At 39.5% G+C, this 25,208-nt stretch overlaps 1 protein-coding gene across 1 annotated transcript in view; it reads right to left on the bottom strand.

Annotated features, from left to right (window-relative positions):
* The window catches only part of LOC149255556 (alpha/beta-Hydrolases superfamily protein), a 618,887-nt gene that overhangs the window by 198,819 nt on the left and 394,860 nt on the right, over window positions 1-25,208 (bottom strand). Inside the window, exon 6 of the mRNA XM_089455075.1 lies at window positions 5,208-5,330. Coding sequence (XP_089311201.1) covers window positions 5,208-5,330 — 123 coding nt within the window. The remainder of the gene's footprint in view (window positions 1-5,207; window positions 5,331-25,208) is intronic.

Raw genomic sequence — 25,208 nt, 5'->3', positions numbered from 1 at the left:
TCCTAGTCAGATTCTCCACCAGAGCCTTGAATTCTTTGAATTGAAAAAAAACCTCATCCTCGGTTTTCAGAAAATAAATCCAAGTTTTCCTTGAGTGGTCATCAATGAAGGTAAGGAAATACTCGGCACCATTGAGAGCTTTGACAGACATAGGTCCGCAGATATCTAAGTGTATCAATCCTAGTACACTCTTGGCCCTGTGTTTGCTCCTAGGAAATGTTGCCTTGGCATACTTTCCTAGAGCGCATCCTCTGCATACATCATCTCATTCCGTACTCAGATTCGGAACTCCTGTTACAGTGCTCCTGAGAATTCCCAGAGCTCCATGGTGCAAATGACCCATTCTTTTGTACCACAATTCATTCAAGTCCTTGTCTCCATGACTGCCTATTAGTGCCATTGGTGATTCTAGTTGTAATCTATACAACCTATTACTTTTGATCCCGATCTGCACTTTCCTTTTCCAGCGCGGGTGTTTGACGTATACATTCTCCTTGATGAAGTAGACGTCATAGCCCTTGTCTTGAAGTTGCGACACGGAAAGTAAGTTCATCCCCAATCCTGGTACATGCAGCACATTTGTAGCACGGAACCATTCTCCTGATTCTGTTTGAAAAACTATGGTACCCTTCCCTACTAGAGTACACTTTTCCTTGTTCCCCATGGTGATCTGAAAGTTCATCTTCTCTTCTCAATATTCTGAGAAACATTCCGTGATTCTCGTCATATGCCACGAGGCTCCATTGTCTATATACCATACTTTTGATGATGCAGAACTAGTCATACAAGCCACTTCTTCTTCCAGCCTAGAAGCCAACATAGAGAAATCGAAGTGTCTTTCTCTTGTGCAATCTTCAGAAAATTTGTGTGAGTCCCCTAATGTGGATGCCTCTGCATCGTGGTCTCGACCCATAATTGATTTTCCCTTCCTGTCTCTGATTACTCGCTATGATACCATGTCAAAATTCTATCACTGCAACATCTGATTTACTTTTCCTACTTATTCTTCAATAAGTTATTTATGAAATTCCTTCAATAAACATTAAAATAAATTCTGCTACAGATATCACACCATAATACAGAAACAAACACGTGTACAAGAATCAACACATTGACACAGATATTTTGGACAATATTCCTCGGAAAAATCCAATGTGGAACAACCAGTGCAGCAAGGGAGGGTTTTATTATTCAACAATTCTTCAGTACATCATGGTGCCAAACTGGCTTACCCACAGAGAGAAAAATTCTCAAGCACTTCTCCTAGTCCCAACGTCAACTTGGCTGACCTCTGCATGGCTCCCAGACACTCTGCATCAGCCCCTGCTTGACTGCATCAAACCTAGGCTTCTTTGTGTTACCCACACAGGCCCTCTAGTGACTACACAATCTCTTGCTGCCTCTGTGTCTACGTGAAATGCCTTGCGTCTGCCTCTTCTGCCTCAACACTGGTCTCTACTGGCTGATCCCTTCTCTTTGTTCTGTACTTGTTGCCTCCTAATTGCTCACCAGACCACTAGCTCGAATTTCTCAGCTAACCCTGCTCTAGAAATTGAACTGACTGGTCTCCGTTAGTGTGTCCTCCAAGTGACCCTCAAGCCTCCTCTTATACTTTTCTTGTTGACAAATCAACGGCCGAGATTAAGTCCCTAATCAATGACTAAGATTAACTCTGGCTTGATCCGTGACTTTTGGAACCTTCTAACATAGTTTTATATTAATTAACATTAATATTTTATTTCCCTAAGTTTAGACTTAGGGACTCCATTAAAAATATTAATTATTTTAATATCTCCTAAATTGTTTAGAATCTGCCCAAACCATTTCTGGGTATTGGAGGTCTTATGTGCTTTAGCCTCTCCACCAATTTTTGTGGCTAGATCACATCAGATACTACCCCAAATCAACACGGCTCTAGCATTTGCGGGACAGCAAGGGTAGAGGAAGTAGAAGGACATCTCCAAGGTTAAGTGCTTCCATTGTGAAGAGATGGGACATTATGCATCCCAATGTCCCAAGAAGAAAAACAAGGGAGAAGCTTTTGATTCAAAGGCAGCTCTAGCTAAGGTGGAGAAAGAGGTCGAGATTGATGACGATTGTGCCATGAGTGCTCATGCACCTCTAGAGAAGAGGTGGGGAGACGTCAAGTTGTAGTCATGAAGACTACATACTAGGGGCAGGATCCTTGAGGTGCCCAAACTCTTGGATCACATCTGGTTATGGGAGCCCTTAACGACGGTAGCATGATAACAGATGTCCGGTGGAACAATGTGTGGTGGAGCAGCAAGACAAGGCTAGAGTGCAGAAATCTGAGGCAGCGCAGTAGACATTGCAGCAGTGCGAGAGGCAAAGAGGTGTTAGCAACAACGTAGTGGCAGCAGAGGGAGCACAGGATAGTAGTAGAGGCAGCTTCAGCATCACTAGGCTTCCAGACTGACCAGGATGTCAGTATTTGGGAGAAGTCAGTTACTTACTTCTCAGTAACTAAGTTGCAGTGCAGCAGTTAGCAGTGACAGTGTTAAGGGTAGCATGGGTAGCATGTTGAGAGGGAGCTGGAGTATAGATGTAGCAATGGTAGTGGTAGTGTTATGGGCAACAGTACAGGAAGTAGCAGTGCAGGGGATGTAAGGTAGCGGGCTAAGCATCGACACAGGTACTAGTGCGGAGGATCAATGTAATGTTTCTATGGTGAAACATTACTATAACACATTCCTCGCTAAAATGGAGTGTTGATTTTTGGTAGCATCGGATGTGATCTAGCCATGAAAATTGGTAAAGAGGCTAAAGCACATGAGATCTCCAAGACCCAGAAATCGTTTGGGGAAATTCCACCCGGATGGAGAGATATTAAAATAATTAATATTTTTAATGAGATCATGAGTTTAAACTTAGGAAAATTAAAATATTAATGTGTATTAATATAAAATGGGTGAGAAAGTTCTAAATGACGAGGATCAAGCCAAACCTAATCTTAGTCGTTGATTAGGGACTTAATCTCGGTCGTTGAATTGCCAACAGGAAAGGTATAAGAGGCTTAAGGGTCAGTTGGAGGCACACCAAGTTGATCAAGAATTCGATTTTCTAGGGTAGGGTTTGTTGAGAAATCGAGTCAGTGATCTGTTGCAGCGAGGGGCAGTTCGGCAGAAACTTGAGAATACATAGAAGAGAGGCAGAGAAAGTGCCAGAGAGACAACGCAGAGCCTTGGAAGGCTGACGCAGAGGGCCAAGAGGTTGACGCAAGTAGCGTAGAGGGCTGCAGAGTTGATGTTGGGCAGAAGAGGCAGCGCTAAACAATTTTTGTGGGCAGATTGGGAGCTAAGAGGCAGACACAGAGCTGTAGAGGGTGACGCAGTTTCAAAGAGAAGCTTGGAGCAACTATTGCTATCCAGCTAAGGAATTCTCAAAGTTGCTGTGGGATCAATCATCTAGTTGTTGATCAGCCGCAATATCTGTCTCCGAGGAGAGGTACTTCTGCCAAGGAAAATCTCTGATAGGTGAAGGAGTCACCTTGGAGAATCAGTTGAAGCAGCATGTCTTCAACTGATCACATGTATCATCTTCTTAGATATGATCTATGCTCTTATCTAGATAAGTCAAAGTGTTGACTTCTGTTGTAAACGTACTATCTCTCTCTCTGTGCTGAACTATTGAAGAACATATAAGAAGAATTGATCAAGGGTTTTCCCACATTGAGGTTTGTCCCTGGCTAGCGCCACATCTTGTGTCCTCTTGTCTTGGCTTGTCTTTTGCGGTTTATGTTTATGTTCTATCTGCAATTTACTTTAATGTTGATGTGATTGCTAATCTGGAAAAGGTATTGAGCTAACTGTGAAAATTGAAATAAATTGCTCTAAGCATAGAACATACCTAAAATTAACAACGATTTACCATTTTCCCAGATTAAAGATGACTTTAATTAGTCATTTAATTAAAAAGGAGAAAATTAATTAATTGGAGGCAAAAGGCCAAAGTGACTTAAGTGAAATAAAATAAAACTAAAAGTCACTTAAGATAAAGTCAAGGGAGGAGCTTCTAGAATAATAATAAAGAATAAAATAAGATGCTTCTAGAGGCTTGGAGATCTATCTATAGAGTTTTTAAAAGGAGGAGGAGATCATTTGGGGCATCTTGAAATTGAACATCTGTCTTTCTTGAGAGTTGTGGGGCCGAGTTCTCTGCTTCAGTAGCCCTAGGACAAAAACCCTCAAGTGATTCAGTGAGAGTGGACAAGAGCCCATCTCTTCCCTTGGTGAATTCATTCAGAATTCACAGGTTGTATTTAGCAGTTTAGTATTTTGAAGGCCAGTTGTGGCAATATTGTAGACCTTTTGAGGCCAGTTGCTCAACCAATTACAATTTCTTGTATTAATTTATTTCATATTAATAAAATAAGGATGAGTTCCACTGCATGTGCATCTTGTCAAATTTTCGGTTGCAGTTTATAACTTTATATTTCCCAGTTTGCCAATAAATTTTATGGTTACATTTATGAAATTGATTTATTGAATTAATGGCAAAATTTTTAGAAGCAATGTCCTGCTAAATTTGCATTTGGAACATTACATTTTATCAATTATCTATTATCAGATTTAGACTATTTTGTTATTGTTGTTATAAATTTGCATGTTGTAATTGTACACATCAAGAAGAGAATTTTGGTGACATTGGCACCCTTTTGAAGTTCCCTTTTAGCTTACACTGACCTTAAGAATTTGGATCCTAAGTGGAAGTTTAATTGGTGAATTTGGATCCTAAGTGGAAGTTTAATTGGTGACATAGGCCTTCTTCATTACCCCTACTTTTGCACCTTTATTTTTAGGGATTTCACACATAAAGTGAAGGCTTGGGAGGTAACAGTGGGAAGGACCATAAAAAATATCCAATTCATAGGTGTTGATATTCATCTCTAATTCTTATTTCTTTTTCGCACTACTGCATATTCTTACAAATTGTTTTTCACAACTTTTTTTAATTTAAGATGGAGTGCCCCAATGAAACACATTCAATCGGATGTTTGCATGAGAATTATATGCTAAGAAAAGATTAAAAAAATACTCTTCAAACAAAACTACTACATATGCCTGAATTTCTACACCCAACAAAGTAGTCTCTTAAACTAGTCATGGTTCCAGTGCTTTAACTAAAAATCAGTTATAGTTTCATCAACATGATTGAGCCAAAGAGGGAATAAGAAAGACAGAACTTACCTCCCTGCAATGCACACATATTTCAACTGAGGTCCATAACAAGCAGCTGGGCAAAAGTTTTCCACATAATCTAAAAGTCCCCTTGTCTGATCAATAACTCCTGGCACTCCTTTTGGAGGTGGGCTGCGAACAATTAGAGATGCAATGCCTCACTTTTCCAACAGGTTAATAATTTATGTGCATAAACATCAAAAACATATAGATGCTTACACGTGACTATACATGACAGAAATTGGGAAAATTAACCACTTCATCTTTCCCATTGCGTAGTACTAAAAAGGTAAAAAGACCAAATTAGATATCATTAATTACTATATCAGAAGCAGAAAACACACTTTCATCAGAATTATCCATATAAGACATTGAATAAAATTAGTTTTAGGCGGGCATAGGAAACTACATGAAGCATATAACCCGCACTGCAGAAATGAGCTATGTTGGATAAAAGGAAAGATGCACAAATTCATTGTTTGCAATGGCTTTTAGGTGGACACTTGAAGGCTATTTGATGCATCAAAGATTTCCAATTTCCCTTTCAAGGAATTCACGCAAAATTTGTGTGAATATTGATACAAATCCAATATGAGATGAAAAGTTTACCGTCTTCCACTATTATAATCGTAAGTTGTTACTAGAGATTACATGTGAAGGTTTCATTTTTTTCCAGTAGAGTACCTCATACATTGGATGATGAAAACCATATCCCCATTGATATATGTCCAAGGATGTACCTTTGGTCTTTATGCAGTTAAAACCTGTTGCCTCAATATCTAGTAGGTATTGTGAGGGAAGTTGACAAGGCAAAAGCTAGACCAAGGGGCAACAATGAGGTGTCGCCCAATATCACCGAAGCCACTACCTCCTACTCTTTTGTGGATTTTCGCCACTAGGGAGGCTTCCCTTTAGTAGGTCACCTATAAGAGAGATGCTAATTCCAAGGGATAACGTGACAAGATAGGCTTATAGAGGACACCTCTTCCTAAGAACAAGACTCAACAAGAAAGATAAGGCAATTTGCATCCTCCAATGTAGCCTATTTAGGGCACAAATGATCTAGGGCTTGATAAATAGCAATCCTAGTGGATCAACCTAGAATCACAAGGCCAAGAAAAGGCTTCCAAACAATGAATACTAGCAACCAATGGAACAAGAAGCCTTAAACAAGCCCCAAGTTGAAGCCTAGGGAAAACTAAGACTTTTCTAGGGCAAGGTCAATGTTATGCTCTTAACTTGCAAAGCAATACCCAAGCGAAGAAAAGATACCAAGAACACAGAATATGCGAAGAAAATATACCCAGAACACAGAATAGCAATGATTTTATTATTCAGAGAGAAATGTTCACAGGCCTCTTCGAGGGGGCAACCTCCAATAGAGCAGAGCTCGATTACAAAACAAGACACGATGCTCCTCGCAGGGAGTCTCTATCCTTTATATATGACTCATACATGCAATACCACGGGCCAATATTGTGGGTTTTATTAATACCATCTATCTAATACTACCACCCATTTACCATCTATCTAATACTACCGCCCATTTGCAACTAACTGTGGTCCCGTCATTAATTGCGAGTTAACCACTTACAAATATTAATATGGGCTTTATTGACTCTTGACTATGACGTGATCCCATGACATAAATAAGGGGGTTAGGGTGGGACCCTAACAGTCAACCTAGGGCAACAAAATTTGGCTTTGAAATGGATGGATTAGCCACTAAAAGGGGCTGAATTTGAGGCAACCAACACTCCTTTTAACATTGAAGCCTTCCACAAGCCAACAACTTCAACCCTAGTCCAATTCATGCCCTACCCCTAGCTAGTGGATTATCCTTAAAGGGCCAAAAATGAGATTAGGAGAGAGAAAAATCAGATTTAAGGTGAGTTTTGTGGATGATCAACAAAGTGAGAAGGCCAATTCCTAATCCTTGGAATAACAGAGTCTTAGGGTTGAAAAATATGCTATGTCTTGACAAGGAGTAAGGTAATGATAAAATCTTGGCTCTCAATACCCTAACTATTACTTTTGTGAGGTTGAAAATCAATTGGGAGAGTTAGTTTAAAGATTCATCAATGGGATTGCCATTCATATTCTACTAGCGAGTAATGCATACAATGCTATCATCTAGATTACATTCAATGATTTTCAACAATAACTAGCATAATAGAAACCCTAGATAATTAACCATTCCATACATTAGACACAATAATAAAAGTTTATCAAATCCAAGACACACTTATAGGATAGAATGCATGTACAAGCCTTTATTTCCCCAAAGTAACATCTCCAATGCCAAAGAAATAGCTCCACATAGCAAAATGCACCATAGAGTCACATCTCCACAAGAAAACAAGAAGGCCAAACTTCTCCAAAAGGGCTGAAATTGTCACAAGTGATTATGATCCAATACAATGAGCCTATCCTCTATTTATATGAGGGTCAGGGCTAATAATTAGCCTACAAAAGCCCCTAAAACAAGTTTGATACTAAAATGTGCTTGGGTTACAAGCCAACCCATAGATTTATCAAAATATGCCCTAAGTAGCCCACAAGTGTGAACTATAAGCTCTCTCATGTTGACATCATCAACAATAAATTCTCCAAATGCCATATCCAAGGGTGATGAGGTGTCCAAGGAAGTGTGTAATATTTCTAATGGAAATATCCAATACATAACAGAGACATGCACTAAGCTACAACAAATAAATTCTTAAACTTGCAAGTACAATTAGTAAACCATAAAACCTGAGCAGGAAATCTGAGCCATTTTCTTAATAATGTTGGAAATTGGGTACAAATAGAGTTGAAAAATAGAACCTGACCTTTCCACTACAAGCATGCAAAACCCAGGTGAAATGATGTAGAACTAAGTGCTGGAAAATGGCCCAAACATGTAACTCACATGCCTAGAATTTTTTATGATGTTTCTGAAGAAAAACTGATGTTTTTGCCGTCAAAATTGCTCCAATTTTTTTTCAAAATTAGCTTGGAGCTGCTCACACCAAACCCACGAAGACCTAGAAAAATCTTGGGCTAATTCTAGCTAACTTGGAGAGCCCCAGAAAATGTGCATTTCCCAGTTTGCCCAATTTGTGCACTGCAAGAGATACACTATTGAAGATGGCACAAATATTTCACTAAAATGCCTATGAAATCACTAAAAAATACCTTTGTGAAATAGCTCGCTTCTCCAAGCCCAAACTCTAGCAAACTCTACAGCCACAAACCCTTGCACAGCCTCTACTCAATAACCCCTTGCGCAAGCCCAAAAATAGAAGAGTTTGACCTAGTAAGATCACTTTGCTTTAGCATTGTAAAATGGTTCTAATCTTTGCCTTCTACCAAAGAAAAAACACCTGCAAATGCCCAAAATCTCCAATCAAAGCTGTTCCAATCAACTACTGGAAACTGTTTTCTACACCCAAGGGACACACATAAATGGATGAAATCTCTACAACAAGCTCAAGTGAAGCACTGAATTAGACTCCAATTTCCCTTACTAGGGATGCAATTGAAGTCCTCTGAAATAGGGGTGGAATTTTTGCTTGGTATTGCAGTGCCAAGTAGCACTTCTCTTCTTGTGCTCAACAACTCCAAGAGAGTTTGATTTCTATAGAGTGATAAACAAAAGATGCCAAAATGGGGCTTCCTTGTGATATTTATAGATTCTAATCCCTTCTCCCTTGGTGGGGCGCCCCCAATTCCACTAATTCGAACCACCCTCTCTCTTCCTTCTCTCCTCTAGTGCGAATTCTTCAAGGGGTGGCCCAATTTTCATTTTTGTGGCCCCCACATTCCACTAACAAAGTAATTATTCTTTTTTCACTAATGTGCATAGCCTCCTTTTTCTCCAAAATCAAGTGGGGGTTTACTCAACCCACGTTTCCTAAGTCCACAACATCAAAATGTCAAAAATGCAAAAATTGAGAATTTCTTAGCAAAAATTTATTTAATGGGGATATCACAGTGTAGATGCTTGTGAAAACCATGATTTGAGGGTTGGCCTTCAAATTCTTCTCATCACCTCCTGTGGGGTCCCAAGATCTAGCTAGGGTGCGACAGAGTGGTCTCCATGGGTCTCCAACTGCTAAATGAGGCCTCCTCTACTCCAGCATTAGGAGGTTCACTAGTGCAACAAGCCCTCCCTAGTCTTTCAATGTGAGAACATCCTCATATGGGCTCTGAATCAGTTGCTACCAATCAAATTTTGTCAAGGCCAGCCTGGGGGCATGCTGGGTCCAACTATGTCATCCTGAAGAATCCTCGAATCTAGTCAAATTCAACCAATGTCCTAGAGGTGCTATGGGACATGTGTCATCTGATGAAGATGCTAGGATGCGTAAAACTCTCAACGCTTCACTTGTTTATGCCAACGTACTCCTTTGATGGGTCTAGGTACCTATGGAGTGGGTTCCCAAGACCTAGACTACTAAGCCACCTGACAAGAACAACATGGATTCTAGTGAAAGCAAGCTGTCATTAGGGAATCAAGATCAATAATGCATCTAAGTGAACCAAACTTGAATGTTAAGGGCAATTTAATACTTCAAACAAGGATCCCATTCCAAAATCAGGACCCTGGTCTTGCAATGGTGTTTTCTCCCTAGGTAGGGGTGGCTAAAGGTCAACCCTATTAGTTGCTTCTAGCCCCCAAGGGGAAGAAACAATTCCCTAGTCCACCCTTCAATTGATAGTTGTTGATCAATAATAATGATGGTCATGGAGGGGAGAAGACTTCATGTCCAAGTGCCATGGTCAAAGGGACCAACTAATGGGGTGTCCACATACTGAGTGTATAGATGTGATGTAATATCCCATATCTGAAATATGCTATTGCAACTTGCAGAAATATTAAATTTTCCCTTTTAGGAATTTTGAAAAACAGTTTGCATGCAAAACAAATCAACTTACAGCAAAAATATTTTAAGGCACAACCATACTTCTTTTAATTTGATCAAGAGATTTACATGGAGAATATTAATCTGAGAACCTGTAATACAACTCCAACAAATAACTGAATCAGTGTGGCACTCCTATAGTCAGCAACTCGACCCTCTTAAAATGAGGAATTCATCCTTAACAAATAAGCTCAGCTCTGAAAAATAATCTCAGCCCCAACAAATAAGATCTCCAACAAATAATCTCGGCCCTAAGAAATGAAGATCTTCGGAAAATAATCTTAGTCCAAGAAAATAAATATCTCCGACAAATAATCTCATAATCTCAACCCCAACAAATAAAGATCTTCGACAAATAATTTCATTGAGTTTTCTCAAGGCTTCTAGAACTCCTTTTAATGAAGTCACTTTTCCTCTAAGTGACTTTTTGCCCCTTTTTTATTAATAATAATTTGCCCCTTTACTAATAATAATATCAAAATTGGTCAAATTTCGCTTGGTCTCCTTGATAATTTTCCCCCTTTGCTAGCCTAAAGGAGACAATTAGGCAAGTGGAAATGCTACCTCCAAGCTCAAGTAATCAAGGACATTACACAATTAAATTCCAATCTTCTTGGAAAGGGACATCACTGTTGGAAATACTAAGAGGGGGTGAATCAGTATTTCTTATCAATTAGTATATTTTTAATTCCACAGAGCATTAATTGTTATTATCATCATATAAACATAAACATCACCAACACCATTCAATAATGCTCACAGTAGACAAAGATTTTTAGTTGGAAACCACCAAACACTTCTTAATATTTGTTTTCAAAATATTTACATCAAGTTCTCAGCTCCAACTGAAGGAGGCTCCAACCCCCTGATTTACAAGCTCCAACCTGTAGGACGCTCCTATGTCCTGCTTACCGGTTGCAACTGGAAAGACGATCCAATGCCCTAGTCTTTAGCCTCCAACGTGATAGATGCTCCAACCCCCTGTTTACCGGTTGCTACTAGACGGACACTCCAATGTCTTGTGTAGGCTCCAACCTACCCTAGCACCACCCTACCACCTTGAAGTGTTCTCAGGCTCCAACCTTAAGGAGACTCCATTCTCCTGCCTTGCACCACCCTGCCACCCTAATTAGTCGGTGGACCACATCTCACAAGTTTCAAACTGGATCCACCTATGCTCTGAATCATTACAAACAAGTTGCAATACAAGAAAATTTTGTACGATCCCTGTCAATCAATTATGACCTTGCTTATATCAAACCCTAACATCTGCTTCTGCATTAAATCATCAAACCTTGGCTTCACAAACGTGACCAATACTATTTGTCATATGTATGCCTGTTAACAAACCCTAGCAATAGCTTAACAACATTCTGCAATACAATCCTCTGCTCATCAAACCAAATACAAACCCTATATATGCCCAACACTACCAAACCCTGGAAGAAACCTCACTCGGCCTGGTAGTAGCAAGATCAACTCTGGTCACACTGATCAACCTCTGCTTAAGCTTCATCAACTGTATTCCACTATCATTGAAATGCCTCTTCTCTTGTCCAATAGTCGATTCCTGCTATCACGATACTTAACCCAATACTGTTGCAAATGCTAACACTGCTTCAAAGTTGCAATCTATAATGTCCCAGTTTATAATTTTTCCTAATTTTCTTGAGAAATTGCTTAAAAAATTCTACCATAAATTTCTCTAAGCAATTGCAGAACAAGAACCATGAAATTGAGGCAAAAATAAAATAACATTTCCAAATAAACCCAGAAATGCCACAATTGCAAATAACACAAGAAATGGAGAATTGAGCAACTTTATTTATTTACTAGAGCAATTACATACAAATCTCTTGATAGAAATAATTGTAGTGATGGCCACAGAAGATCTGCTGCAATAATAAATTGGGCCTCCAAAATAGAACTAGAAATCAATAAGTTGCACCTGTGAATTACTGCCCAGAAATTCTACTGTTGTTGTTGTTGGAGGTGAACTGTGATTTATGCCCTCAAATCTGCTCCAAAATTTCTACAAAATTAATTGGAGCCTTCTCTCACCAAAATCTACCAAACCCAGAAAAATCTTGGGCTAATTCCAGCTGACCTTGAAAGCCCCAAAAAGTGTGAATTACCTAGAAACTATTATTGTCACTGCTGTTGTTGGAGAAGAATTGGAATTTTTGCCTTTGAAACTACTTAGAATATTATGAAAATTTAAGCCAAAGCTCCTCACACCAAACCCATAAAAACCTAGAATTGTTTTGGCTTAACTCCAAGCCAAAATCAAATCCACAATGTGATGTAAACTGTCCAACTAACCAGCAATATGCCCTACAATAACAATGCACGATTCTGGCCCGAATACTGCTTGTAAAAATCTATAAAATTATCTATATGCTCCTCACACCTAAACCAACAAAACCCAAAAATCGTTTGGGCTAATTCCAGCTGACCCGGAATGCCCAAAATAGAGCAAATTTCCAACTACATAATTTTGCGCCTAACCAAAGAGGGATTGCTAAGAAATGATAAAACTCTCCAACAAATGATTGAGATATTGTGCACAAATATCCTTCAGAAAATAGCTATCACTCCCAATGAAAAACTAATGGAAAATACCTATACCAACAAAAACTATGTTCTCCAACCTCTGAACAGGGTCTATAAGAGAAAATTTAGCCCAACCAAAAGATACAGGAATAACTTTGAAAAATGGTGCCAAAATCCTCCTCTAACTAGTAGGAAATCCCCTACAAGTACTGATTTGAAATCTTTGGAAAACTTGTAATTGCTATGCAAGCTCCCTAGTTAAAAACATGTTTTGATTTGTTTCATTTACCCAGTTATGCAAGAGGATTATGTGTCTTTTATATGTCATGAGTGAGCAAATTATAAGTTAATTAGTTGCTTACATAACATGAATAGCAAGTAATATTGCAGACATAATACACAGCACGCTCACAACACAAAACGGATCAAGGAGTTCACCCTCCAGTACTGTGCTACATCTCCTAAGACCTCCTTCAATGGCTAGGTCCTCTTTGGAATTATTGGTCAAATGTATGATTACAAGCTTCTACTCAACTCCAATGGCTTTGCAGACTGTAACATTGGGTTCAGAGGAACCAAAATCTCCAAAAATGACTATTAGATCTCTAAAAACTGACTCTGGCCGAACTATGTTAGACCTCCTCTACTGGTGGCCCTAGGCTTCATTAACTTCAACATGGGAATATCATGCACAAAATTTCTCTTTTGCCTCTTCAACCTGCACCAATGAGTTCATAATGTCCTAATTAGCCAAGAACACCTCTTTCTGAGCTCAATTTGGTCGAAAATTGACTTCTCTATGGCTTAGTCAGTCTTTTCCTAGAAAAACTCCGCTAAATCCGGAATGACTCCAGTTAGCGCGCTAATTTTGGAGGCAGGCCAGAATTTGGAGGTAACGCCAAATTCGCTGCCAGATTAATCTCGGATTTAATTAAGGTTAACTACACTTAATTAATGTTTTAACCCCAGATTAGCGCAAAAATCCCGCGATTAGCGTAAACTGCAACCTTAACCTCTAGCGGTTTTTGTTGGCCTAGTCACATGCGATGTCAACATCGCACTAACCGTTGGAGAGAACCGTCAGAAGTCTGACCATAACACTAACTGCAACCTTGTTCACATGCTAACTGTCGCGGTAACGTTTTGCCGAAGTCGTCGAGTTAACGCAAACTGTTGTGGTTCGTAACGACGTTCACATGTTAACGCTAATCATCGGAGTTAGTGTGGTTAACTCACTGTCGGGGTAGACCCTAACTGTCACCACGTTGTGTTCACATTTGCGGGCTGGCCCTCCCCTAACCGCCAACCTCCAATCCACTTGACTTCAAATATAAACCGCGAACGTAATGGTTAAGAAACATGGTGTAGAGCAAACGGTTAAGGCACGCGGACGGTAGGCCGAAGGTCGCAGGTTCGACCCGGCCTCCAACCAAAATTTTGCTCCATTGTATATACCTCCAACCCGACCTTTGGGAGGTGCCACATGGCAGCCTCCGGGCTTTCCACATGGCATTCTTCCATTGGTTTAAAATAAACCAATAAGAATGCGTCAGCACATCACTGTACAACCCATCCAGACGATGCCACTTGTTCATCCCTAATTCACCGTTGACCAATGTTGACCATGCCTAGTCACCTACCACATCAGCAGTACGGACTGTTGGCTATGCAGTGACTGGGCATTTTTTTTGAAAATTTCCCGTATTTAGCAAAGCGATCAAAACACAATAACTTTCTCATACAAACTCGGTTTTTGATGAAATGAGTTGCGTTAGGATTATTTTTCTGAGACGGACGTGGTTGTTCAGGTTTTGAGCCATTTGAGAATTTTTATTTTTGAGCTAAATCTTGCCCCTGATCCAGATTTCGATCACTCCTTCCCACTGACGTGCTTTTGGACCCACAAAATTTGGTTATCTGATGAGAGCTAAACACTCTTCTCTTTCCCAAGTTCTATCAACTGATTCTACTTGAAGAAATCTCCATGACAACTACTTGGGTACATTGACATGCCTTGCATTGTAAATGGCTATGTCCCTCAACCGTTGTTCTCCTGTCGCTGCTAACCCAATCCAACACTTGTTGGCTGCAAAATACCTTCGCTATACCACATCGATCCCTCAGCGCTTGGAAAAACTGATACAATATGATAGCCTTCCCACTGAGAATCTTGGTGTCAACACACACAAATGGTCTACAATGGCTGAAAAGTTTTTTCATCTCGTCCATTTTTTGCTTCTTGCCTCTATCATCCTTCAATTCAACATGTTGCTCATGTCATGATTTGAGAACGAAGGCTAAGCATGAGCATCTTGCTCAAGAATGGACCTTCCAAAATCCTGCGACATCTTGGCACAAGAAACACCATTAAATGGAAAAACACATTATGCAAGAAATTGTAAATTGACCTCTTCTTTTTCTCCTTCAAAACAACAATTGTCACAACATGTAACATCGCCATGTACTCTTGCATATTGGCGTACAAAATATCGACAAAACATCATCGACTAAACATAAGTCGACAAGACATGCTTCTTCAAACAACAGACATGACTTGAAAGCCGAACATAAGCATGTATAGCAACTTGCCGATTCTTTGCATAAACAACAAGAATTTCACATCTCATGCAATAACATGTCAACAATGCCCTTTCATCTTTGGAGATAAAATCAACTCTTCCAAGTCGATATGACATATGTGACAACAATCGACACTCATGCATGTATCTAAACATAATGAAACTAGCAACAATTCCACTGTCCACACACACAAAAACTCTCATGTATGTGTACAATTCTTCAACTCTCCCTCAAGAAGAAACACAAGTACAATAAGCCCAAAAACATGTATGGGTACATAAAAGCTGAATTGACAAATTTGCTGCAAGTGAAATGAGTAACATACTCAACTTTCACACACCTTTATGGCGAAATTATGTAACAACAAAAATGCTTTCAAAATAAATGCATTCACATACAAACTTACAACCACAAATTGTCTTCTTTGCTGCATTAAAGTGAGTCAAATAAAACTCTACTTTCAACATCTTGCATCATACAAGTTGCAGCATACTTTCAACAGAAAAGTAATGCATTCGTAAGGGAAAGAGATGCATTTATCAACAAGCCAAACTAGCATTGTAATGCTTTAAGAAAAAACCTGTTGCATATAAGTGATTTATTTATGAACATCACTTTTACAAGTTACCCAACTATGGGGCTATGCAACTAGTGCAAACAGAAATTTACAAACTTCAGCTGGACAAATAGTCCACCCATTTCTTACCCAACCAGGTGAATGAACCCTCTATTTGAACTTTATCTTCTTCTACAGTTGTTTCAAGGATAGTTGCTTCCTCTTCTGGTGCTTGCATGATCTACTTGCCCTTACTAGGATGAAGATGTGGAAACAATTTCCAACACTTCTCGACCCAATGCCCACTGATATTGCAGTGAGTACAAAAGTTCTTTTGAGCTCCTCTTGGCTCACTTGCCTTTATCCTTGGATGAGATTTTCTCCTTTCTGTCTCCCTTCCAATAGACATAAACATCTTCCTCATGATTGCTTTCTTCTTTTCGCACTTATCTACACAATGGTTAGATGAAAGGCAAAAAGTACATGGAAACATTTTCCTTAACACGTTATTCAAAGCCGTGTTTTGTTTTCCACCATAAAAAGCATTTGATTTCTGAGCACTTGAATTAACATCAATCGAATTAACAGAATGATTATACCTCTTTTTGGAGTCTTTTGGCTTATGCCTCGTGCGTGAAGAACTTGCATGGCAAGAAGAACTTAGCTTTGTTTCTTCCTCAACTTTTTCATCTCTCTTTGGAGATGTTTTTCTCTTCAAGTCCTCCTTTCGCTTGTGGAGCCAAGCAGGCACCATTTCTGGATGCAAATCCCAACATCTTTCCTTCTCATGTCCTCTCTTATGGCAGAAGGAACATGATACCCACGAGTTGTCGCTAGAAGACCATTCTTCTTTTGCAACATAGCCTAAGCCTTCATATTTAGGCCTCTCCTTGACCTCAATTGGATTTTTAATACCTTGCTGGTTTATTCCAAGGCCTCCTCCCTTGTACCCCATCTTGGTCAAGAGTTTAGATCCAATGCCTTTACTATATTTTTCAAAGGCTGCAAATGAATTTACATTAATACTTTCACATAAGGAAGAAGCATGTAAATTATTACCATTTGCTTCATCTTTCAATTGACATATGAAGATGTTTTTGAATTCCCTTTTGATTCGAGATGTGTCCTCTTGGACCCTTCGACTCTCTTCTTTCAGCTCCTTAGATTTGGGTGCTGATAGAACCTCATCTTCCACATCATGTGGACAGAAGGTACAAACTTGTCCATCTATATTCTCTGAAGGACTTTCTACACTAGCATCTTACATAATAGTTGTAGAAAAGCATGAAGATTGTGGAGAAAATGGTGGTTTATCACCACTCTTATTACCTTCTTCCCTTGAAGAACATTCTCCTCTTGGAGGTCTAAATCCTTCACCTTGCAAATTGGTATTCCTCTCTTCATAGAGGACTTTCACCATTTATGCCATGTCTAAGAAAGCCTTTCTAAAAGCCTTCACATCTTCTGACATTCTTGCAGGTTCTCCTCCTTGGGACTATGCTTTGCTTGAAACTTCTGCTGCAAATTGAGGTGGAACTTGGTGATAAAGATGGAAACAATCTTGCTCTCCTTTCCAAAACCTTCTCCTCAATGAGCTTAAAAACACATTTACTTGCAATCCCCCTTGCACAAAGCAAAACCATGCTCTGATACCAACTTGATCTGAAATCTTGGGAAAACTTGTAATTGCTATGCAAGCTCCCTCATCAGTTAAAAACATGTTTTAATTTGTCTCATTTATCCAGTTATGCAAGAGGTTTATGTGTCTTTTATATGTCATGTGTGAGCAAATTATAAGTTAATTAGCTGCTTAAATAACATGAACAACAAGTAATATTGCAGACATAATACACAAAACACTCACAACATAAAATTGATCAAGGAGTTCACCCTCCAGTACTGGGCTACATCTCCTAGGACCTCTTTCAATGGCTAGGTCCTCTTTGGAATTATTGGTCAAGTGTTTGATTACAAGTTTCTACTCAACTCCAATGGCTTTGCAGACTGTACCATTGGGTTCAGAGAACCTAAGAACCTCAAAAATGACTATTAGATCTATGAAAACTGACTCTGACTGAACTGTGTTGGACCTCCTCCACTAGTGGCCCTAGGCTTCATTAACTTCAACATGGTTATATCATGCACAAAGGTTCTCCTTTGCCTCTACAACCTGCACCAATGAGTTCAGAATGTCGCAATTAGCCAAGAACACCTCTTTCTGAGCTCAATTTGGTCAAAAATTGACTTCTCTATGGCTTAGTCAGTGTTTTCCTAGAAAAGCTCCGCTAAATCTGGAATGACTCTAGTTAGCGCACTAATTCTGGAGGCAGGCCGAATTTGGGGGCACCACCAAATCCACTGCAAGATTAATCTCGAAGTTAATTAAGGTTAACTACACTTAATTAATGTTTTAACCCCGGATTAGTGCAAAAATCCCGTGATTAGCGCAAACCGCAACCTTAACCTCTAACGGTTTTTGTTGGCCTGGTCACATGTGATGTCATCATCACATTAACCATCAAAGCGAGCCTTCGGAAGGCTGACCGTAACATTAATCGCAATCTTGTTCACATGCTAACTGTCGCAGTAACGTTTTTTCGGAGCCGTCAGGTTAACACAAACTATTACAGTCTGTAACAACATTCACATGGTAATGCTAACCGTCAGAGTTAGTGTGGTTAACTGATTGTCGGGGTAGACCCTAACCGTCACCACGTTGTGTTCATATGGGGGAGGGCTGGCCTGCACACTGGCCCTCCCCTAACCGCCAACCTCCAATCCACTTGACTTCAAATATAAACTGCAAATGTAATGGTTAAGAAACATGGTGTAGAGCAGACGGTTAAGGCATGCAGACGGTAGGCCGGAGGTCGCGGGTTTGACCTGAACTCCAATCAAAATTTTGCTCCATTTGTCTATACCTCCAACCCGACTTTTGGGAGGTGCCACGTGGCAGCCCCAGGGCTTGCCACGTGGCATTCTTCCATTGGTTCAAAATAAACCAATAAGAATGTGGCAGCACACCACTATACAACCCATCCAGACAATGCCACTTGTCCATCCCTAATTCGTTGTTTACCAATGTTGACCATGCCTAGTCACCTGCGACGTCAGCAATACAGACTGCTCACTGTGCAGTGACTGGTTTTTTTAATTTATTTTGCATGTTTAGCAAAGCAATCCGAACACAATAACTTTCTCATACGAACTCGGTTTTTGACGAAACAAGTTGCGTTAGGATCGTTTTTCCGAGACGGACGCGATCGTTCAAGTTTCAAGCCATTCTAAGAACTTTGATTTTTGAGCTAAATGTTACCCCTAATCCATATTCAGATCAACCTAGAACCTATAATAGAAAGATGTTGCTCCAAATAAAATCCAACATTTGTCTTCTGTGCCCAGAAATAACAAATTTCGGTGTGAACTTTCTAAAATAGACTCCAATGGAAGTCTTGAAATAGACTCCCCCAAATCCTCACTAGGGAGACACTCGAAGTTCTCTAAAAATAGAGGTGGAATTTCTACCTAGAAATCCCTTGTGCTAAGCAGAACTGGTTATCTTAGCTAAACAACTCAAGAGAATTCAAGTTTAGATGTCAAATAGAAATGATAAGATAGAATGATTTTCAATATAGTTCCTCATTTTCTTTCTTCATGGAACCTCGCTTTAGCTTCTAGATCCTCCCTCTTTCCTCATTATTTTATTAGTGGGGGCCCTTTCTAGTTTTTGCCTCCATTTGAATAAAATAATAATTTGCCAACATTCCAATAAAATAATAGTTTTCTTCCATTCTCCAATAAAATATTACTGTGTCACCCTATTCCATTCACCTATTTGTCACATGCCACCAACTTTTGAAGGATGTACCTTGGCTAGATCATCCCCTTTAGGAGTAGAAACCACCTAATAGGATTATTGGTTAACCCCATTTGGAGTTTAGGAGACATTGGCACATCCCGAAGTCCATTATGGAAGGGTACGCCATTATGAAGTCCCCACTTGTGGTCCATGATTGGTAAGCTCTTTTACTCGATTTCTCTAATGACTTGTTGTGTTGGAAGGCTAGGGGACACATTGGATCTTATGCAGGATTGCAGATGGTCTCCATTTTGCGTTTGGTATCCCTATACGGGATCCTAATTCTCCAGAGGGCTACATTGGCACATGTAGGGTGTGCGTTGAGAGCCATGGGCCTCCACAGCAATAGACAACACTCCATGGATCCCCACAGCCATTCAGAGATTTCTCGTGGTTCACTTATTGAACGAGGAAGATGCACCTAATCCATCATGCCCAGCTGGCCCCAAATTTACACCATACACTTGACAGATGATCAAGAGCTTGTACGATGATGTGGCATCACCTACACCATCATCCTAGCCCTTGCAGGCAATCTACATGCATCTTCGATTTGTTTGGAGACCCATGAGGACACTTGTCTGCCCCCACATGTCATTTGGAGCACCACAGGTTATTACAATGGGCCAACCCCTTGTCCACTACTTTTGAGGGTCCTACTCTTCATTATAGCACCCATAGACCTCATTAGGCCTCGTATAGGGCCCTACGACATGTATAGATTATTATTTGACCTCTTGAGAGGCTTACTTTTTCATCTATGAGCTAGTTTGGTGGGCTTGTCACCAAAAGTTGAATTATTAGAACATTATTTTATTTTTGGGGCTTATGGAGGCCAAGGAGGCTAATTTGAACTCCTAAGTTGTGTATAAATACCAGTGAGGTGAATTCATTTCTCGTCATCACTTTGGATTAGATCTTTTCTCTCTCTTGAGATTTTCGCACTTTTTCTAGAGCATGAATTGGAGCTTTATGGATGAATTTTGATTTGTGGATATTGGTCTATCTTCTCTTGGAGCTTCTTTCTTGCCAATTGTAAATAGTTGGATATATTTTATTACATGTAAGTACATGATTTTAATGTTATTCTTGTTTTACCTTGTCATATATATTGGACTGGGATTTTCGTTGTTCTAGGGCTAATTGCTGCACGCATTTACTGCTTAAAATTGTGGAATTTTGTCTCTATTGTAGCATCTCTCAATGTATGGGACATGTAATATGAACGAAATCTCCTAGGGGTAATTCTATCAAAGAATTTGACCTTGATAAGCCATTCCTTTTGTGCATCGAAGTATAAAAGCTACAAGATTGCTTCTCCTTGACCTAGAAGGCTAGTGAAGTGATCCTGAGGCCTCCTTAACTAGCAATCAAGAAATCCTACTCATATTCATCATAGACTCCATTCTCTCAAAGATTAATGCACTGATCTAGCAAGTGTGGTCACTAAAAATGACATTCTTTCACCTCCTTCTAGGTCTATCCAAGCCAGGGTACATAGGGCATCAATTTCCCGACAAGCTAGCCCTCCAAAAACTTCGATCTCCTAGGGTCTCCTGTGTTGGTGTTTTCTCAAGCTCTCCTCCAATTTTGAATCCATTCCGACGGTGGAGTTGAGAGAAAATCCAAGCCCTAGCTCCGAGATCAAACTTTACCATGGCATCCCCAAGGCTAGTACCTCATAGGGTCAAACCAACACCTTCAAGTGAAAATTATTTCTCTGATCCTTTACCCCACCTTGTCTAGGGTAAGAACATCATCGGTTGATATATTCCTTCCTCATACCCTAGACTGGGTCCACTTGGTTCTGTGTGGTCCCATTCCTTTGAAAAGACAATTCTTCAATAACAATCTGGGATAATAATTGCAACAAGGATTTTAGGGATTGGGAAACTAATCCAAATTTATACAAGAACACAATAAAGTACAGAAATAACCATAAACACAGAGATGTAGTGGAAATAATACTTCATTTCATTAATGTAAAATATTGAAATATGCTTACAAACAGAAATGGAAATAAACCAGCTAGGGCGACGGTAGCTTATCTCTGAGAAGAGATGTGGCGGCTACATGCCTTTGAATTGTGTTACAATGAGGCTCGAAGGCCTATTTATTGTTGAGAAACAATGGAAAACCCTAAACATCCAAAAACCTAACCCTAGAAGATGAAACGCCAAACTGTGGGCCCCGTTTGGGTAAATTGGTACATCAACTTCCCAGGGTCATAACTTTGGCATACGATCTCTGTTTGATGCGTACAATAGCTCGTTAAAAATATCTATCCGAGCACTAAAACTTTGGGAATAGCAATATCGGTCCATAGACCCATGTTGCTCCCAAATTTCCCAAAAAACATCGTTTAGGGCCTCAAAACGGCTCCGGAAGTTCAGGACCCGAAAAACTGCTAAAAATAGTAAATTGTGCTACAATTAAGGAAACTGCAAAACTGAAAGAGACAGTTGTGGGGGTCCAAGTGGGATAGGTGGGTGGCCACCAACATCCACTTGGATCAGAAACTCCTTCACAAGTCATATCCCATAAACCTAACCCTCAAATCCTCCCTTCTTTTCCCTAGAATACATAGTACCTTGCTTGGAAAGCAAGCAAGCTCCATCCTTCAAGCTCTTCCGAGAAAGGGATTATTTGGGTCACTCATATCCATTCATTGACTTATCCTTCAATGGTGACTCCATACATACTGGGTCTCGTCCCATTGGTGAAAGTCTATAAATAGAAGGGAGCCTTAACTGAGGTGACAGTGGGCTAAGTCTCCACTTGTTTCCCTTGGCCTAGCATTTTCCCTTTAGGGATCCCCTTTAGGTCCCCTGCTAGTTTGAGCGGTAACATTTTGGCACCGTTGTCGGTGACACGAAACGTGTGCTTTGTTTCCCATATGACATTATTGATATACCACTTAGCAACTCCATTGGAGGAACGAAGTCCTAGTTCATCATTGAACTTCAAAGTCAATGCTTGTATGGTGAAGCAAGCATTTGTGAAGACATTTTAATTCACCCCGGTGACTCCATTTTCGCATTATATGCAAGATCATGAAAAATGGTTAAATAAATTATCCACAACATTAGCCCTGAAGAAGAACGAGACTGATGGGAAAGAATGGATTCGTGGTCTGAGCTTTGTGGTCATTTGATAGAGCACAAGAACGAGGACTTCATACTCAATTTTTATAACAAGAGTAGGTCAAACCTCGACAACATAAGGAAGGAGTATGAAGAAGGGCCCACAGATTATCTCTTCTTGGAGCTTGCCTATTATACTAGTGCATTTAATTCCTTGTCTCACAAGATCAAGGAAAAATATGGCTCATTACCAGATGAGGATTTGGATGACTAGGATGACCAAGAAAATGAGGATGATGAATAAATATCAGTTATGGAATTGGGTATTGTTGACCACTGGAGTGGCACCTGATGATTATATGAAGAGTCCACGCCCAAAAATGATCCAGAGGACACTTGTACCATCAAATATCATTAGTCAACAGAGTTTTTTAACTCTACTTCTATCTTCTCATAATCTTTCTTATACCCAGATTCCACACCCTATGGGGAATTGTAATAAGTGATACTAGTAATGATGAGTTTTGAGTCTATAATAGGCCTAGGATGTTGGGACTCGATCAGGAAACGAGTACACCTTGGAGTGTTTTTTTTATCTGGTTAATTATCCCTTCTTTTTCAGAAGCGGATAATTTTCTGGGTTTTTTCACTCACTTTTTATCCTAAAGCCGGGGTAATGGTTTGAAGGTTGAACCGCTAACACATATTAGTGTCTAGAGTTGATGTACATTACCATACTAGATCACACACAAAATTTCATGGAATTTGGTTAAGTCTAGGTGGTCATTTTTTAATTTTTTAGATTTTCCATAGGTTAAAAATTGCAAATAAAATTGTATTTAAATTGTAATAAGTGTAGTCTAGAGAAGTCGTATGGGGTATGAGTAATCAAAATTACACCTCTCACCCTCAACTTTCTACTATGACACACTTTGAGGGGTTAATAATATGTTTTGGATGCTCAAAACCCACATTTCCTAAGTTTAGTGGAAATTGTGGCATTTAATTAGGCTATAATTAAATAAAATAGAGAGAAATAAACTATTCAATGTGATAGAATGACTTGGAAATTATCCTAAGTCAAAGGACATGTGGAAGATGACTGAGCACACTGCATCATAAATACACCATTATTTCATAAAATCAATTTCCCAGAGAAAGCAACACTTGCACATGTGGAAAATTGAATTTATTAGAGGAGTTCATGCATTGAAGGAATATTCTATGGCATATTTGGACTGAAGATCAGGTGGGGCCTCATCTCACAGTTATCTCAGGTTCTTCTACTCTTAGCACTCCACTCTTGAGGACTACAAGTTGCACATGGAGGAATCATGCAGTTCATGGAGGAATCACGCAGAGCTATCTGGGGATCATCTACATATGTGGCATCACTTAATTCGAGTTTGCATTTGTTGACTGGATTTATCACGGTACTTGGATCACTCATGGATGAGTTTACTATGCCATATATGGAATTCGGTTTCCCTTGATGTGCACATATGGAATTCAATTTTGCTCTGATGTCTCTATCTTCTCCACATGGAACTTGACTTATCTTTCCTTGGCATTTGCTCCAAGTTCAGTTCTCACATGCATTCTTCCATGGGATTTGCTCCCAACTCTCTATATAATGAGGCTACATGCTCTCATATTGTATCATGTAATAAGCTTGAAGAAATTCTGCCATTTTTGCATACTTTCTTAATACAATCAAGACTTTGGGGCTATCTGGCTAGTGTTTTCTTGGCGTTATGAGGTGATGTCCTTTAATGCTACTGCTATTGTGTTTAATTTCTTTCGCATATTGAATTAATATTAGTTTATAGTTGTCATCTTGCTTGGATTGATGTGTGTAATCTATCTTGCACATGTCATTGATTTAGAGTAGTATTCTAGGGATAAGTTTGCCAATTCATTTAAGAATGAATGTTTGGTTTATCTTATTCATTATATTGCTCTAATCTTGTGCAAACTAATACGTGTTCAAGTGTGTAGGAAAGATCTTTTGTATTGTGTGCAGGAATCCATCTGGAAGTGGGAGAAATCTCAATTAGATCAACTCACTCCTAGAGTCACAGCAATCCAAGACTCAGACATTTTTTCGCTTAAAGTTTTCCATCCAACGAAGAGAAAACTGAAGTTTTCTTACTCTATAGCTACTTGATCATCCATTTAAAATTCAAAATATTTCTTTAATTCTAGTTCTTTCAAAGCTATTTCTCTTATTCAAGAGTCATTTCTAAAGCTAGGCAAATATGGGGGTTCACTCCCATTACTTGACCCAGTATTTTGTAAATTAAATTTAAGTTTAGTTTTGGTTTCCTTTTCCTAATTTCACACTGACAATTGGTATTTTTTGTGTTTTGCAGCCCATAGGCTTGAGCATTAGGCAACAAGGAGCTTGAGGAGAATCTTTGGAAAACTACTCACTCATGTGTATGCAAAACCCCCTCACACTACCCAAAGGCT

Source organism: Pinus tabuliformis, chromosome 7, assembly GCF_031772625.1.
Source record: "Pinus tabuliformis cultivar Carrire ecotype Pingquan chromosome 7, CPIR1, whole genome shotgun sequence".
In the NCBI taxonomy this organism is placed as follows: domain Eukaryota; kingdom Viridiplantae; phylum Streptophyta; class Pinopsida; order Pinales; family Pinaceae; genus Pinus; species Pinus tabuliformis.
Note: the sequence above shows the minus strand (reverse complement) of the source record. Positions and strands in the feature narration are given on the sequence as shown.